Source organism: Sceloporus undulatus, chromosome 1 (assembly GCF_019175285.1).
Source record: "Sceloporus undulatus isolate JIND9_A2432 ecotype Alabama chromosome 1, SceUnd_v1.1, whole genome shotgun sequence".
Lineage (NCBI taxonomy): Eukaryota > Metazoa > Chordata > Lepidosauria > Squamata > Phrynosomatidae > Sceloporus > Sceloporus undulatus.
In genome coordinates this window covers 59,425,693-59,445,043 of record NC_056522.1, presented here as the reverse complement: position 1 = coordinate 59,445,043, position 19,351 = coordinate 59,425,693, and the positions used below count along the sequence as shown (strand labels likewise).

Genomic DNA, 19,351 nt, shown 5'->3' with positions numbered 1-19,351 from the left:
TAAAAAAAAAAAGATCGAAGTCACTGCACTTAGTAATGGTTGTTGTGGCTGTTTTAAAAACTCAGACATGGCTTTGAATGTGACAGTTTATCTTTTAACATTAAAAAAAGCAATGGAAAGAGCATTTGGACTTTTAGTAAAACTGAAAGTTTTCCACTCACCCAACAGTGTTTCAGCTTTCGTGGAAATCTTGCAAAGATTGCAGAAATGCTTTCTGCCCTTTCACTAGAGGCTGAACATCCAGTGCAAGTATGCTGGTGACTTCCAGATATACCTACTACAAAGCTCTTACAGGCTCTCACAACTCTTACTGTTAACACAGCCAGTTGTCACAATTAATTTGATAATCCAGTCATGCGATCTTTCATTCCATTGGTACTTGGTTTTCACAGATATTGATAAAACCATCAGGTAAACACATTCCGTGATGAAAGCTTTAAATGACTGGGGTATAGAATGATCTTAGCAGTTTTAGCGAACAGTACCAGTTACTTTCACTTTAGCCAGAGTCTAAAATAAATTATTGGTTGGTTAATGAAGCTGGATGAGTTGATTTAATTTATATCTTGTCTTTCACTCAAAACTAGGACTCAGGGCAACTCTCAACAAGATTTAAAGTGGTGTTCTCACCAGTCATGGTGTTCTCACCTCCTCATTTATAACACCCAGTGTTAGTCAGATCCATTTTTTTTGTGGTGCAGAGAGCTGAGAGACAGAAGAGGAGGGACAAAGCTCCCCTTCAACTACCAATGAATGGGGGGGAAGAATTCCATAGAGAGGAATACTTTGAAATTGAACTTGTTCTGAGGGCTAACAAGAACTAGCCAGAATAAACCATCCAGCAGCTTTCCATTCAATAGCAATTAAGTTGGCTACTTTTTGAAGCCAGTTCTGCTCAGGGATTCTGCTTGCTGACTGTGCTGACTGCAAAATAAGTACCTAGTACGTGTGTTTGAAATTACAGCAATCATCTGGACAGAGTCTCACATTCATATATGTATTTGTACTGAATGTATGTGTGGATGCACCTTATGGCGGGGCTTAAGAACAACTTCTATACATTGCAACCACTATATTTTGTGTCCCTTTTGCTCTATTTGACCCTCCCTTCTTCTTTAGTCCAGGAGTGAGCAGACCTCAAGGTTTTTTACTATAATTTCAAGTTCTTTCTGGTCTCTGAACTTCAAAAATGGGTCTTACGTTTTCACAAAGATTCAGTCATCAATACCAGCAACTCCATTTCATGAAGCTTACTACTGGAACCCAGTCATTGTGATGAAGTGGGGAAAGAATTATTGATTGAATATGTTTGGAGGCTTTAAATTTATTTTGTGTACCAAAACTGGTGTAAACTTATAGTTCTTTCAGAGATACCTAGTCTTGGTTATCCCAAGCTGTCTTCATTTCACCAGCCTAATTTTTGTGACCAAAATTTTTTTTAGTCTATCTACTGCACACTACCAAGTGATCTAACAGTAGATCCTAGTCTGTCTGGTCTCGGCTTTCACTGTCCACCATTAAGATTTTCTGTGTGTAATGTAATTCATCTAGGGAGGACTGAAGCACTCCTTTCATATGGACAGAGGAATGAAAAAACAAGCTTCTTTTTACTTCTAGTCTCCTTTAACATATGGTGAATGCTGCTAAAAATGTCAGTGAATGAAAATCCCTTTATTATTCCTGTCTTTCTTTGAAAAAAAAGAGTGAATAGATAGTGTTCCCATATGTAGATATGGCAGGGGTAACCTTGCTCTTAAGACACACGTGATGAACATACAGAATTTCTCAGAATAGTATATAAGATGTAGGCAAGTCTCTCTCTCTCTCTCTCTCTCATATGAAGGAAAGGAGCTATTATAATGAACCACTGAAAATGAATTAGTAAAACTGGTCCCTTTGCTGTGTTGCAATGCTTTGGCTAGTAGGTGGGACAGCTGGATAAATAGCCAGCCTGAGAAAGGGCTAGTAGGTTATATGATGCTAATACGGTTTCTACAAAACAGCCAGTATACTGTGCCAGGATACTACTACTGCCTTTCAAACAGTGCACCTCTGACAGGCAAGTCACATAACGGGTATATTGTTTAGAACGGGGGGGAAATTGTTCATCAATTCCTATCCCCAGAATTGCGTTTGTACAACCACTGTTTTGTTTGAGGAGTCCTGGGTAATATAACCAGATCCTGCCCCACTATGGCATGTCTTTCCCTCACATGCTGTTATAATAAATGATAGAGACACCCAAGCTCATGCCCTTCAGAAATATTAGTCTTCAGTTATCAGGACCATCTTGCATGACCATTAGTAAGGAAGTATGTCATCTTTAGTCTAAAACATCTGTAGGACAGTCTGATATACTGTATTAAGGGCAATTCCTTTGTGGTCTCTGACTCTTGGTAGTACACATGGTTATGCCTCTATGCAGAAACCATCAGAATTCTAATTCATGTATACCAGAAATATATGATCCTTAATCCTCAAAAGTTTTTAAATTGCACATTTCTGTTGTGCTTGCATTAGAATTCGCATTCATGCATTTGACTTTCTATGGAAGCCAGATATCCTGGGAGCAGGCATCATTATGTTCCACTATGTTTAATGTATTTGTGGATGTGAGTGAGAACAGGCCCTGTGACAGAGTTCTGAGAATTCAGCTTTTGATATTTTTACTTGGCATCAGTGGCTATCTATATTTGCAGTAGAGACTGATGTTGAAATGTTACTGCTATTGTTCGGTGACCTTTGTACCTATAAAGTTGCTTTTTGTATTCTAGTAATAGGCCACACAATAGGGATCTTTATTGTCATACTTTCTAAAACAAATTGAGTCTTAACAGTTTTTCTGATTTGTTTTTCCAACAGTGTTCAGCATAGACTGTAGTACAGTGGAATGCCCTCCTGTCCAACAAGTTGTTTGCCCTTTGGATAGCTATGAGACACAAGTCAGGCTGACAGCTGATGGATGTTGTACTCTTCCTACAAGGTTTGTTACATATATATTTGATAATAGGGTATCAACTTTACTGTATATAAGGATTCTAATTAGAAATTAAAGCTTTTTATCATTGAAGAGTAAGAGAAACCTAATACACTGATTATTGAGCATGTTTTTTTTCTAATTGATTCTAAATAAATGCCTTTTTTCAGTTGAGTTTGATGAAGAATAACAAATTGCTAGATGGTGGGCAGTTGTTAAAAGTCCCTTAAAAATCACCCACCCACCACACTTGACATTTCCATATGTTGTTGTTTTGAAACCTGGAATTGAAATGAATTGGTACTGTTGATAGTTTATGTGCAAGAACCTCAACACTGTGAAGATGCATTTCTATTGTAGCACAAAAGTTAAGTGAAACAAAACAAAAACAAACCTGGGACTTGTTAGTTGCATAAATGTTTCTTCTTCGTGGTCTCTGCAAAGCACACAAATGGATTATTCTGCACCTGTGCAGCTTTTCCGGATCCTACTGGAATCGCTAGGGAAGACTTTTTGGCGGTAGCTCCGCCCACCTTCTATATAGGCAGGATGTCTTCCCACCCTTTCTCAGTTCCTTTTGTCCGCCGTGTGAGCAGGTTAGGAACCTTGCTTAGAATTGTTCCTTCCGTAGCTTTTGCTTTCGTTTCCTGTGTTTGCTCTGACTTTGTTTTTGATTCTGACAACTCTTTGGATTGTGATTTGGACTTGGTTTTGGACTCTGATTAATGGTAACACTCAGACTTCTCAACAATTCTTTCTCTTTGTCCCTTGGCTTTGGTCTAAAGATGTCTGCGCACTCTTTTAAAAAGTGCACTGAATGTGGGACGAACATCCCGGCACTCAACAGACACTCCTTGTGCCTCCTCTGCCTGGACGAGGGCCATGTCCCTGCTTCCTGCCCTCACTTATTTTATTTATTTATTTAGGTATTTATACCCCACCCTTCAGCCCTTATGGCTCTCAGAGCGGCTTACAATTATTATTTTTAATCAGACACAGTTCCCTGCCCTCAGGCTTACAATCTAAAAGACACGAAACAAAAGGAGAAGGGAATGGTGGAGGGAAAGGGGATGAGGTCCAGTGGTTCTTCTCTCCCTCTGAGGCCTGGACCAAGGCAGATGGATTGGAGGGAGGGCTTTTCCTTCTTCCAGGCTAGCCCTGATGGATCTGGACTTGCCCGGTGAACTCCCTCTCAGGCCGGTGGATGGCAGTTATGGAGGGCGGAGTCTCCTTCTTTCAGGCTAGTTCTGATGAAGCTGGACCTGTCTGGTGAATTCCCTCTCAGGCCAGCAGATGGCAGTTATGGAGGGCAGAGTCTCCTTCCTTCAGGCTAGTCCTGATGAAGCTGGACCTGTCTGGTGAATTCCCTCTCAGGTCGGCGGATGGCAGTTATGGAGGGCGGAGTCTCCTTCCTTCAGGCTAGTCCTGATGGAGCTGGACCTGCCTGGTGAACTCCCTCTCAGGCCTTCACTCCACAAGCCAGGAAGAATAGGGAGATGTGCCTGAGATCCATCCTCTACTCACTAATCTTGAAGCCTCCCTCCACCTCTAGAGCCTCTGCCAAGGCTGCGGCCGCCAAGGGCAAGCTCCCATCTCTGGCCTCAGGGGTCCCTGCCAAGGCTACTGCTGCCGAAGGCACTACCCCTTTGTCTTCTCCGAGGGTCCCTGCCAAGGCTACTGCTGCCGAAGGCAACCCCTCTCCAGAAGTTTCTGAGTCACCAACCCCAGACAAACGGAGGTCTTTGGACCAGGATGTGGCTGGCCACCCATCCTCACCAAAGAGGAAAAAGTCCTCAGACTCCAAACCAGAGAAGAGAAAGCACAAATGTCGGGACGAGTCCAAGGACTCATCCCATCACTCCAGAAAGAAGTCCTATCCCTGTCTGAACTCTGACTCTAACTGCCAGTCCTGTACTGACACACCCGCCCAGCCCGCTGACACCGAACTGGGCTCGGCACCGTGCGCCCAACCAGCGCCTCAACCTCAGTTGTCTCTTCGTCCCGACTCCCGGGCCTGACCAGACACCTTTCTGCATTCCTTGTCTGAACCCTACCAGACAAGGAAGGTGAAGAGGAACCTTCTCCTTTCACCCAGGTGGTGATACCAGACTGACTCTCCCAGACTTCGGGGGTCGTTTGTTTCGAGGATGAACAGGACTATGATGCATCCTCTGTCCTTGCTGACCCCCCCCCCCCCCCACAGGATGTTGTTTTTGATCAAGCCACAGGCACTTATTTTTTGCCTCTTGCTCCTTCTGAAGTCTGCGGAGTCTGTTTTGTTTCAACCTGTTGAATCTCTCTTGCCTCCTCCAAAGTCTTCGGCTGCGTCCATTCCACTTCGGTCTCGCCTCTCCTCGACTTCCCAAGTGGAACCAGTCCAACCTATACAGTGTGCTTCTATGGTCTCCCTGCAAGTGCACCCCACATTCTTGGGTACTGATAACCACTCAGGCCCCCCCCAGCCCGCACCAGGACCAGGTCAGCTTCCGCTGAATCCGCAGACCACTCTATCTCCGACTATGTTCTGGCTCAACAGTTGCAGGCTCTCACCTTTCTTGAGGCCCCCTCTCTTTCAGATGACATTTTTTCCTTTTCGGAACAAATGATCTGGATGGGCAAGGCCCTAAACATTGAAGTCCTTCATGCAGACTCTCAAGCTCTTGATCCCATTGATGAGAGGGTTTGGGACAAGGTCCCAACTCCGACCTCCATCGCATTCCTACCATTGATGTCCAGGATTGCAAAGAGTTTTTGGGCCACTTTGTCCATGGCCCAACCTTCCACCAAAAAACTTGACAATCTCTACCGTATCACACCCTCGGAAGAGATTTGGTTCTCTGAACACCCTCGCCCGAACTCAGCAATTGTGGAAGCTCAGCCCCAAAGACAGCTTTGACCCTTTATGACAAAGAGGGTCGTAAGCTCGACACCATGGCACGGAAATCTTATGCTTCTGTGGTACTGGACCTCAAAATCCAGAGCTACTCAGCATGTATGGCTGCCTACCAACAGCAGCTTTGGGAGAAAGCTCTTCCCTTGTATGAAGACCTCTCTGAGGACAAGAGACGGATAGCCATGGCCATCCATGCAGAAGCTCATGCACTGGCCTTGCACCAGATTTCAGCGACCTGACACTCGGCTGACTGTACTTCCTGAACAATTCTCAGGCACCATGGCCCTTCGATGCCATGCCTGGCTAAGGTCTTTGGACCTAACATCTGAAGCCAAACAGGCCATCAAAGAGCTCCCCTTCAACGCCACGTGTCTGTTTCATAAAGAGACTGATGTGAAGCTCAACTTCAAAAACAAAATGAAGAACATAGCCCGTAAATACGGTATGTCTTATTCCTCCACTTCTCGCTCTCCTTTCTCTCAACGCCATTCGAGATGGCAGAGACCTCTCTACCCCCCACCAGGACAGATCCAACCAGTCCACGGACTACCAACAGCAGCGCTTCCCTCCCCAACAACAGGAGAAACGCCAACAAAAACAAAAATGCAAGCAACCCTTCCATAAGAAGGATGTAGAACAAGGCAATCACTGCTTCTGAAGTTCCCCAGCACACTCCATTCTGTCAACTCCCTTTGGGGATTGCCCGGCCCACTTCCACCATTCTTGGGCCTCCATAACATCCGACACCTGGGTGCTTTCCATCGTCTGTAGGAGTTATGCCCTGGACCTCCAATCCTCTCCCCCAAGGGCCATCATTCTCACCACTTCACCCTAAGATACTCTTCTCAATGAAGTGCGCTTCTTGTTTCAGAAAGGGGCCATCGAGCCCATCCCTCCGTCCCGGACCCAACATTGCCTTTTCTCCAGATACTTCATTGTCTCGAAAGCCACAGGCAGCCTCTGTCCCATCCTGACTTGCGTTTTCTCAACTCTTTCATGGTAACCTTGGCTTCCATCTTGCCTCTCCTGCAAGAGTCAGACTGGTTCGCCACCTTGAATCTTCAGAATGCTCATTTCCACATCAGCATCCAAGACAAGCACTGGGATCTCCTCGTCTACTCTGTTGGCCCCGACTGCTTTCAGTACCAAGTACTGCCTTTTGGACTTTCCACTGCACCAAGAGTTTTCACAAAATGCATGGTGGTCATAGCTGCATACCTCTGCCAACAAAACGTCATCATTTTCATTACCTCAACGATTGGTTGTTCGTGGCCCCGTCCAGACAGATGCTCATCTCCCATCTCGAGTTGGCACTCTCCCTCCTTCACCACTTGGGACTCACGATCAACAGAGAAAAGTCCACCCTTTGCCCAAACTAGCGGGTGCACTTCATAGGGCCACCTTGGACTCCACAACCTGCAGAGCATACCTTCCTCACAACACGTTCCTCAACCTCAGGTCTGCAATTCTTCAATGCCTTGCCTTCTGGCGCATCACTACACAAACAGCTCAGGTCGCCCTCAGCCATATGGCATCCACAACATATGTCACGCCATGGGCCTGCCTCCGGATGCATCCCTTCAAGTCATGGCTCCTCTCGGTCTTCAACCCTGCCTTCGACATTTCACAGAAGTGGATCACCATCCCAAGGCCTGTTGCCCACACTGTCCGCTGGTGGCTCAACCCACACAATGTCTTGGTGGGCATTCTCTTTGTGCTGCCACAACCACAGACCTCACTGACCACTGATGCCTCAAACACGGTCTGGGGAGCCCATTTCCACAACTTCTTTGTCCACGGGACATGGTCCCCCAGGGAACACCAACTCCACATCAACGCTCTCGTGATCTTGGTGATACAGAAAGAATTGAAGGCCTTCGAACCCTCCCTGCAGAACCAAGTCGTCCTCCTCCTCACGGACAATAAGACTGTGATGTATTACATCAACAAGCAGGTTGACTACACTTCTTGGCCTCACCCTTCAAATTTGGAACTGGTGCATCTGAAAACAGATCACCTTGCAAGCTTGCAGACAAGCTGAACAGGACTCCAGACTCTTGTCACGAGTGGCAATTGAATCCTCAGGTTGCCCTCTGCCTCTTCTCTCTGTGGGGAACACCAGACATTGACCTTTTTGCCTCTCATCTCAACACTCATTGCGACCACTTCTGTTCCAGGATCCTTTCACCTCAGTCCCAAGGGGATGCCTTCCTCTTCCAGTGGTCCGGCAAAAAGTTCTACGCATTCCCTCCATTTCTTCTAATTACCAGAGTGGTAGCAAAGCTATGCACAGACAGATTGGACGCAATCCTGATCACCCCTTGGTGGCTGAGACAGCCATAGCTCACCCTCCTCCTTCATCACTCCAACAACCAATTCCAGCCTCTGCCGCTCCGTCCCTACCTCCTGATCTTTCATGAGGGTCATGTTCACCACCCCAACGTGGACACTCTCCATCTCGTGGCATGGAGGATCCAGCCTTGACTCAGCTCTTGGTACCGGTCCAAGAAATCATCCTGGCTTCTCAAAAGTCTTCCACACAGCGCTCTTATGCCCTTAAGTGGGCTAAATTTTTGACTTTTCTGTCCTCAACCGGGCTTACCTCTTTGGAAGACAATGTCTCAGTTGTTTTTGAACCTCCTCCATCACCTCTCAGCATCTGGACTTTCCATTTTGTCCCAAAAATGCTACCTTGCAACCATCTGTACCCGCTACCAATTCTCCGGCCGCACATCCTTCTTCACTGACCTGCACGTGAAGAAATTCTTCAAGGAACTTGTCAACCTGAGACTGCTGGCAGTGATCTCTATCCCTGCTTGGGACCTCCAGCTCATCTTGGCAACACACACTACCTCACCCTTTGAACCTCTGGCTTCCTGTGACCTCAGGCTCCTCACCTGGAAGATAGCCTTCTTAGTAGCCATCAGCACGCTGGGCCAGTGAACTTTGTGCCCTCCGTATGGACTCACCATACTTAAAATTTTTTAAGGACAAGGTTGTCCTCCATCCGGACATTTCCTTTCTACCAAAGGTCGTGTCCACCTTTCATCTCAGTCAAGACATCATTCTGCCAACACTAGCCCAGAACCTGACCACCAACACCTGCTGGGGCTTGTATGTAGCCGAAAATCCCCCTCCCCTTCTTGGCCTCCCAACCTATCAGGGGGGCCACGGGCGGGACTTTCATCCCCAATGGGGGTCGCGGCACTAAACTTAGTTCGCACCTGTCAAATAACTGACACTCACACTGTTTTTTCTGGTTTAATAATTTATTTATTGCCAGGACACTCCCTCCTCCACAAAGGAACAAGCTTGCCAGTCTAAGCCATTTGTGTGCTTTGCAGAGACCACGAAGAAGGAGGACAGTTTGCTTACCTGTGACTAGTTCTTCGAGTGGTCATCTGCGAATCTACACAAATCCCACCCATCCTCCCCTCTGTTGTGTCCTTCTCTCTTCCTTGTCTGCTCTTTCGGTGAACCTTTTGGAACTGAGAAAGGGCGGGAAGACATCTTGCTTGTATAGAGGGTAGGCAGAACTACTGCCAAAAAGTCTTCCCTAGCGATTCCAGTAGTATTCGGAAATGCTGCGCAGGCACAGAATAACCCATTTGTGTGGATTCGCAGATGACAACTCGAAGAACTACAGTTACAGGTAAGCAACCTGTCCTTACCCCCTTTACTTTGACACACCTTTTGTGCAGCCTGTTGCCTCCAGAATTCACATAAATAGTTGAATGGAGTCCATCTCTGTGCAGTTTCAATTTCAGGGTCATATGGTCTCAGATTAAATATAACTATTTCTGGAAGGTCCCACAGTTTGTTGGAAAGCACCATGAAGAGAAAGGAGATATTGAAACAATTCTGCAATAAAGGTGTGCGGAAGCATCAATCAGAATTGGGTTATTTCTTTTGTAAAAAAATAAAAATTATTCTTGTTCCCCCAAAGCACCATTAATTCATTATTTGGTGTTGTTATGTGACTTCAAGTCATTTCCAACTTGTGGTGACCCCATGATGAACCTATTGAGAGCATGTGATTTGCCCAAGGTCACCCAGTGAGTTTCCATGGCTGAGCAGGGAATCAAACCCTAATCTCCAGAGTCATTGTCCAATTCCCAGGCCACCTCACCATGCTGACTCTGTGATCCCTTATTACAAAATGGAACAATTATGACTCAACTCTCACCATTCCAAGAAAAAGCCATCAACAAATACTCAGTGACCTGGAGGTATCAGACCCGAAACAGATGGGCCAAAAAGCACTATCTGGGACCACGGCAACCACACACGCCCAATCCAGGCCATTGCCGCAGTTTTGAACTCAGCTGGCAAAAGGAGCAGTTTTCTTTGGGGAAGACACAGGTCCAGTGTGGTTTCCCTCTGCGTTCAGGGCTTGGGTCATCTAAATGCTACGCCCTTAATGCAGCCGTAAACAGCTTTTTTAGGCCCGTCTGTTTCAGGCCTGAGTCAGAAAAGATATTACGGAAGATGATGATAAGCAACTAAGAGACCACCTGTGATGCAGAAACTGTCCACAGAATGACAGTCACCCAGGTGTGTTCAGCAAAATTGAGCTTTATGGAAGAGAGATGAGAATAAAACCAATGCTGAAATAAAGCTTTATCAAAGACTGTATGGTATTAGCCACAAAAGCAGGGGGGGGGGGGGCAATAGGGCTCATTGCCTTAGTAATGTCATAGCTTTGCACCACAGAGACTTACCCCCAAAGCCTTGCAGCAGTAATTGCTCTCAGTAATGTATCTACCAGGTATTTACTGTTATTCCAAATATACTTATGCAACCAGCAAGTGTCAGTTTGTTTTTGTTTACCACAAAAACTTGCCACACAATAAAATATTTTGCTCCTTCACATTGTTGAATATATTGTTTACATCAAGTGGCTGTAGACATTGCTAATTAAATATTTTTCAGTTCCACGTTGTAATACAGTAAATATGGAAGGAAGGGAAATTAATATTTCTGGAAGGCATTGTATGTGAAAGTGTAAGGAGCTGAAATGGAAAAAGTGACATTTTTGTATAATTTTGAAATGTGTCTTAAACTAAATTCCTTGGGAACAAGTTACAATCTTTGTTATTTGAGTGAAATAAAAATAGGAGAAATTTTAGCTGACAGCTCTTACGTTTTTATTAGCTTAAACTATAAAATAGGATTTATGTAAGTTTAGATTTAAAGTTTGTATCTAGGAGGTGCCCCTATACCTTTGAATATTTTGATACCAAGAAATACTTTTCATCTGGTGAGAAGTTGTACATCTTTTTTCAGATTCAGATTAGCAGCTTTAATTTATGATATAATCTCAACCTAAAATGTTCTACGTACAACATATAGTGTACAACATTATTATTATCATTATTATTATTATTATTATTATTATTATTATTATTATTATGTACACTATATGTTGTATGTAGAACATTTTAGGTTGAGATTATATCATAAATTAAAGCTGCTAGTCTGAATCTGAAAAAAGATATACAACTTCTCACCAGATGATGCATTATTTTATTTTCCCACCTCTCACACTGGATCGAGGTGGGATTACACCCATAAAACCACATATAATACAATGGTATCTAAAATACATATTATAAACAATAATCAGTTAAAATTTGAATCAACAATACTAATAAAAACATCAGTTATAATGTGATGTTACGATCAGAAGTGGGATTTCTTCCATTTCTTTACAGAAGGTCGGGTGGGCATGCCCGCCTGAAGAGATCCTTCTTTAGTGCCTGCTTGAAGGCATCTAAAGTGGTGATAAGATGGATCTCCTCTGGTAAGTTGTTCCATAACGTGGAGACCATGGCAGTGAATGTTCTATGGGAAGTTGATATTAATCTAGTCTTTGAGTATTCTAAAAGATTCTTCCCGAATGTTGTGAGAGTGTGGAGTGGATTATGTAGGGAGAGGTGTTCCCTCAAGTAACTCAAGGCCCAAGCCATGTAGGGCTTTAAAGGTGATGACCAACACTTTGTATTGCGCCCAGAAGCTGATTGGCAGCCTGTTATATGATCTGATCTGGATGTTCCAGTGATCAGTCTGGCTGCTGCATTTTGAACAAGCTGAAGCTTCCGAACTTGATACAAAGGGAGCACCACGTAGAGCACACTGCAGAAATCTAGTTGAGAGATTACCAGTGCATGCACCACTGTTTCAAGGTCCTTTCAGTCCAGGTAAGGGCACAGTTGGCGTATCAGCCAAAGCTGGTACCAAGCACTCCTGGCCATCTCATCTGCTTGAGATGATAACTGTAGAGATGGGTCCAGGAGTACTCCCAAACTGTGAACTTTGCCCTTTAGGGGAAGTGTGACCCCTTCCAGGACATGTTAACAAATTTCCATGAAGATACAGAGGTGTGACTCTAAACCCAAACAAAGAGTTGCAGAACAAAAAAGTCTAGGGGGGAAAAGGAACAATGATCATAAAATAGCAATAATTTTATTGGAAACAAACTGGAAGAGTTGGATAAAAAATGAAAGGGATAGTTGAAATATATTCAATCCTGCAAACAGACAAAAATGCTGTGGTCTGTGTGCAAAGCCCAAAGATAAAATCAAAAGCTTTTGAGGCAAATGAGTAAAAGAGCCAGTGTAGCCAATATGTACTAGGCTTAAGAACTATAAATCCCAACGAATAAATCAAATATTGGAGATGTCTTACATATAAAATACAAATACAACTGAAGTTTTCAACACCTCCAAGGACACAAATAGGAAGGATAACATAGAAAGCCCATTACAAGTGGTAAATTGATAAAATAGGACCAAACGTGTTTCCACAAAGAGTCTCCGTCAGTGGTCGGAATAGGCTAGAAAGACAAATAATAATAACAGTAATTTATCAATATATATATATGTTGAAGACCATATTGTAGATAAATCATATTACATATATACCTGTTCTTACAGCATGGGAGATATATCAATATATGTGGGTACACCTGGTGAAAGTAAGTAGTTAGTTGTCCAAGATGTACCTAAAAAGGTACACAGGGAGAAAAAATGTATATGACATGTTTGTGCCGCCCCAAGCCGCTTGTGGCAGCTCTGAAACGGAGCTCCTTCTGGCGTGCGCCTCATTCCCGCAGCCACCAAACGGCTGCAAGAATGGCATCAGGGAGAAAGGGTCCGCTTGGCTGCAGCTGTTGGGGTGTCCTGGGGCATAAACGGCTGTGGCTGTTGGGGTTTCCTGGGTCATAAAGCTCTAAGGACACCCCTTTTCCAGACCACGGGGAAGCGGCATTTTGCCGCTTCTCCGTGGCCTGGAAAAGCACTGGGTTGGAGCCGCAGGGGCTACCGGTGAAGCTGCCCTGCCTCTAACCTGACAAGAAAAGGGGCAGCTGCAAACCGCCCCTTTTCCGCCATCTGTACCCCACCTAAGTTACCAGTGATTCATTATTGTCTGATGTTGGAAATAAAAAAGAGACCCTTCATCTCATAATTATACAAATGAAATTAACAAGATTCTTATATAATAAGGAGTGACTTTCTTTGGAAGCTCTATTTTTGTCTAGTAAACCAGTTCCAGTATTCAGAATGTATTCTAACTGTATGTTTTTTGTATGAGATTCCAATTGGTTAGATTTTAGAGACCTAAATTAATAGATCTTGCTAAAATAGATCTTGCTATCCTGTTTTTTTGCCTATCTCTGTTAAGTCAGTATAGTTATGTAATATATCAATCATATCAGCCCCTAGGACATTTCAGAGCTCTCTTACTTGATATTGTAAGATGAAGCTGTATAGGTAAAAGGAGGGCTGGCCATCCATGGATTTGACCACTTGAGAATCACCACACCCCATATTATTCAGTGGCGGCATGTGCATAACATAATGTGTTGATACATCCATGTGCACATTCATGGCATTGAATAATATGGGACATGATCATCCAAATTTTTTGCCATTCATGGAGTTGCCCTGAACTGAACCCACATGGATGGGAAGGGTCCACTGTACAGTATTGCAAAAGAGGGTTGGGGAAATAGTTGATCTTTTTTTACATGCATTTCTTTAATTTCATTACCCTAGTTGGTAAATTATGGTCTGAACCAGTGCTACCTAAAGGCATGGTGCATGGACTGGTGCCAGTCCTCAAGCCATCTGCTATCAGTCCCTGGTGAACTTCTAGGAAAGAAAGAAACTACTGTAACCAATAGATACAAATATTTTATCAGTCACTGGCACACTGGGGGGGAGGATCACCAGCACTCCACATCAGATACCTTAAAAAACATTGATCTGAACTAGATTCAGTTTCCATTGTTATAGAACTCAATGGGCTCAGATTACTGACATCATTATAGCTGTATGATGATACATGGATGGTTACAGTTGGCCCTTAGCACAGGGGTTCCATTCCAGACCCTCTCCCCCAGGGATGCAGAAAATCGTGGGACCTCAAATCTTGTGGTTTTCAATTGCTGCACATACACAGACACTTTGCCACAGCTGCGTGCACACGTGGCCATTAAGGGAAATGGGCTTGCCATCTGCAGATGTTTAAATCCGCAGATGGCAAGCCCATGGTTGGGGAGACAAGCTGTTTTGAGGAAAATGTCTTCAGAATTCATAGTACGAAAAGTATATTTGTTCTTGCCTCCAGCCTGAGAGGTCTCTGAAAAAGTATACCAATTAAAAAGTGTTTAGTTTAAGCTTCCTCTTCTTTGTATTGCTGTTTTTTTACATTCTTTTGTATGTACTTGCTTGTTTTTGTTACCACATTTGCTTCTTCATTGTTTCTCATATGTAATCACCCCAGCAAGCTCTATCTCGCTTTCCCTCCCCCCTATACACAGAGAGAGAGAGATGGGGCAAAGGATCTCTCTTTGGATATATGTATTCAGAAGGCTATTCAACAAATTTCTTCTTTGCTAAACGTGGTGTAAAGACTTGTCAAGGATGGAATATTCCAGTCCTGCTCTAGCAAAAAAGAGCAAGAAGTTGCTTTCATGGTGCAGTATGCCAGTGACAGCTTGATTTGAACATTTCTTTCAGGAATCAAGTGTTGTTGCAACTGTTGTGTATGTCAGTATACTTAATTATATTATCCTCGAAGACTAAGATTCTCAAAGCCCAAAGACAGTTAATACATACTTCATATAATTTGTTGTTGTTTTGTGCTGTCAAGTTGACTTCAACTCACAGCAAACGTATGAGTGATAGGCCTCAAAGAGACAGCAGACCTTGACTACCAGAATGGAGGGCCCTAGTGGGAAGGTGAGAAGAAATAAGGTCTGATAAGTAAGGAGGGACCAGCCCATGGAGGGCTTTAAACGTGGACAGCAGGAGCTTATACTGAATACGAAAAGGGAGGGGGAGCCAGTGAAGGGATGCCAACACAGGAGAGATGTGGTCAGAGCGGTGGGCAGATTGTGATAATGCGTGCAGCTGAATGCTGGACAGAAATTAAAGGACGGAGATGAGAAAGAGGAAGCCCAGCCAGGAGGACGTTACAGTAATCGAGTCATGAGACCACTAGGGCATGGACCAGGATCTTGGCAGTAGAGGCAGAGAGATATGGTCGGATTTTGGCAATGTTGTATAAAAAGAATCATTGCACTGTTTTAAATAGTGTTGCCAATACTTGTATTATTTTAAAAAGCAACAAGATAATTTCATCTTCAAATCCCTGAAAACAATGCATTACAGGTAATATTGTTCCTTGTAATAGTGCGTTCAACATTCTGTCTAAATGTATCTTATAAGCCAGATAAAACGTTTGGATGATTTTAGTTTAGGAGTAGGAATTATGTGGCACTCCAGGTACTGAACACCCAGCATTGCTTTCCAGTTTTGGCTAGGGCTGCTGGAACTTGTATTGCTTTCCAATTTTGACCAAAACTTCTGGGACCTGCATAATAGCAGCCTTTGGATGGCTGCACAATTTCCACCCTGGTTTAGAGTATATGTACAAGTGCATTCAACTTGAAAATGCTAGAAATGCATGAGGTGGAAATACAGAAACATTTGACTTTCCTTACCCTTCTATCAGTATTCAAAGGGATCTTGTAGCACCTTTGAGACTAACTAAAAGCAAGTATAGGATGAGCTTTCAGAGACTTGAGCCTACTTCCTCAGATGCATGGAGTGGCATGGAAAGTCCATAGACACAAATATTGGCCAATTGTGTGTGAGAATGTCATTTGAAATTCAAAACCTTGTGGTTATGGAGATGAGGTGACAAGTTCAGTTTTAACAATGGTTGGTTGTGGGGAAAGGCAGAAGGAAGGATATTATATGAATCAAAGAGATGTATTTAATTGGCCAAGGGATCCCTCATGAAGATGGGGGGGATTTGATAGTGTTATAATGTGTGTAGTGTGCCAGGAAACCATTGTTTGTGGTCAGCTCACTGCTGATGGACTGCAGCACTCCAACTGGGCAAACAGGCCAGTCTCAGCACCAGGGGATAAATGGCCATAAATCAGACATTAGGAACGGGGACACACAAAAACCAATTGCAGAACACTTCAGTCTTCTTGGGCTTTCCATCTCAGACCTGAGAACAGTGGTACTTGAACAAAAGAACTACAAAGGAAGATTGGAAAGAGAAATGGCAGAATTGGAATATATCCACAAACTTCATTCTATCAACGGAGACAATGGTGTTTATCAGACGAGCTCTTAAAGAGGTACTATTCCAGTGTGACTCCTCTAGCTGCCTCCTGTTGCATGCTGGGATTGGCAGTTTTAAGGAGGGGTATTTAGAATTCTCAGGCAGAGAAGTTCAGCTCCTTAAAACTGCCAATCCCAGCATGCAACAGGAGGCTGCTAGAGGAGTCACACTGGAATAGTACCTCTTTAAGAGCATAGTGTGATAAACATCAATGGATTCCTGGCACTCTACACACATTATAACACCATCTAACCCCCCATCCTCATGAGGGCTCCTTTGACCAGTTCTTGACATCTCTCTGGTTGCCACACTACAGTGCGCCCTCGTCTTATGTGGGGGATCTGTTCTGCACACACACACACACCTGCATAAGGCAAATTCCATGTATGATCAAGCCCCATTCATTTGAATGGGGTGCACACCCCATTCACCATATTAGGGCTTACCGTCCACATGACCTCAAGTCCGCGTATGACAAGCCTGCATATGGCATGGGCAGGCTGTACATCCCAATACTCATTTGTATGTCTTCCTACTCTCCTTCACTTTGAGCAACTTCCTCTTGCCTTTGTCCCCCAATTACTATTGTTAAAACTGAACTTGTCACCTTATCTCCATATCCACATGGTTTTGAAATTCAATTGACATGCTCACGCACAACAGACCTATATAGGTATGTCTCTGGCCTCTCCACCCTATCTGAGGAAGTAGACTCAAGTCTATGTAAACTCATGCTACCAGCTTCTTTCTTTTGTTTGCCTCAAAGGTGCTACAAGATCCCTTTGAATACTAATTTTCTAGTAACATGGTTATATCTTTGAATTTTTCCCTTCCATCCGTTGAGCTAAAATAGGAGACATAAACAAGTGAAGCATATGAAGCAGGTGAAAGTTTAAATGTTGACAGGTAAGTGTCTGATACAAAACATGAAAGTAGAAATAGTCAATATCATTTTTTAAAATCTTGATATTCCTTTTACCTTAGTTTTTGTTTCCATGCAAGTCCAGGTTAAGAACCACATCATAAGACATGAAAAAATTATTCACTAGAAATAGTGGTTGTGGAAATGTTCTAGTTATTTTTAAAAAGAGTGCTTTAAGAAGCCCTGGTGGCGCAGTGGTTAAATGCCTGTGCTGCAGCCACTCAAGGTTGTGAGTTCACTCCCAGCCAATGGTTCAGGGTTGACTCAACCTGGCATGCTTCCAAGGTCACCGAAATGAATACCCAGCTTGTTGGGGGCAATTAGCTTTTACATTGTAGACCGGTTAGGGAGTGCTTAAGTGCATTGATAAGCAACAATAATAATTATTTATTTATTTATACCCCACTCTTCAGCCAAAAGACTATCAGAGCCATATAGAAATGTACTTACTATTGCTATAATCATCTTTATTTTGATAGCTTTTACAAAAACCCTGTGATGAAGTAGATACTTTTTATAGGGATCAAGAACTACAACATTAATGACTTTCAACACATTTACTCTAAGCATATTGAGACTTGAAATGCAGTGTTTTCACCAAAGTCAAGTATTGTACAGTGGTACCCCGGGATACGAATGCGCCGCCTTACGAAATTTCCGGGTTACGAAAAAAATCCATTTAAAAAAACTGTTCCGGGTTACGAAGGTTTTTTCAGGTTACGAAAAATTTTTTGGTGCTTTTTGGCGCTATTTCACACGAAATCGCGGCTTTTCCCCATTAGCGCCTATGGGTTTTTCGGCTTGCGAACTATTTCGGGTTACGAAAGCGGCGGCGGAACGAATTAATTTCGTAACCCGGGGTACCACTGTACTTTGAAACAATTGTTAAATTTTGTTTACTGTGTTGTGTTCAAAATAGGCATGTTGTCCTTTTATTATGTAACAACAGAAAATTGATTTAATATTACAGCTCTTTTTCTTGGTTTGTGCTTTTCCACCTCATATGTTGCCTCACTTGTTTATGTAGATTTCAATGCTTCGGTTTCAGGTGCGAATGTCTCTCTGGTTTATGTGGTGTTCCAAAATGTGAGGCAGGCTACATCCCTCAAATAGTGTCACGTGGAGACGGAACACCTGGCAAGTGCTGTGATGTCTTTGAATGTGTCAATGGTATGTTATGTTCATACTGTACATGGGCTAAATATTTTGAGGTGTTGGTATATGAATAATTTTAACATGCTGTTTAGTATAGGACATAATAATAAATAGAAGTTATGCTGATGCTGATAAGAGGCAGTTACCCTTTTTTCCCTCCTCCTTTGCTCTTTGTAAAAAACATTCCAGCTGGAAACAAAAGTGATGACTGTTACTGCACTTTTGCTTATAAATTAAAATACACCTATGGCTACACTCCTTAATTTTTAATTAGAGTATTTATATCCTGCTCTTCAGACACAAAGGCTCTCAGAGTGGCTTACAAATGGTTAATTAGACAGTTCCTTGCCCTCAAACTTACAATTTAAAAAGGACGCAACACAAAAGGAGAAGGGAATGGCAATGGTGAAGGGGATCAGGTCCAGCAGTTCATCTCTCTGAGGCCTGGACCATGGCAGATGGACTAGAGGGGGGCTCTGCTTCTTTATCTAGGCCAGGCCTGATGGAACTGGACCTACATCTCTCCCTCCAAGGCCAGATGGCTCCGAGGGAGGGCTCTTAGCTTTTTGGTGTTCCTCTGAGAAAAATATCCTGGAGTTTCCTGCTTTGACATTAGCTAGTAGTTTGACCTAGAACTGGACCTACATCTCTCCCTCCAATGCCAGATGGCTCCGAGGGAGGGCTCTTAGCTTTTTGGTGTTCCTCTGAGAAAAATATCCTGGAGTTTCCTGCTTTGACATTAGCTAGTAGTTTGACCTAG

At 43.4% G+C, this 19,351-nt stretch overlaps 1 protein-coding gene across 6 annotated transcripts in view; it reads left to right on the top strand.

The window, feature by feature from the left end:
• CRIM1 (cysteine rich transmembrane BMP regulator 1) overlaps positions 1 to 19,351 on the top strand; it is a 190,456-nt gene that overhangs the window by 107,202 nt on the left and 63,903 nt on the right. For all 6 annotated transcript variants that reach the window (XM_042445932.1, XM_042445933.1, XM_042445931.1 and 3 more), the window contains 2 exons: positions 2,863 to 2,983; positions 18,485 to 18,606. In XM_042445932.1, coding sequence (XP_042301866.1) covers positions 2,863 to 2,983; positions 18,485 to 18,606 — 243 coding nt within the window. The remainder of the gene's footprint in view (positions 1 to 2,862; positions 2,984 to 18,484; positions 18,607 to 19,351) is intronic.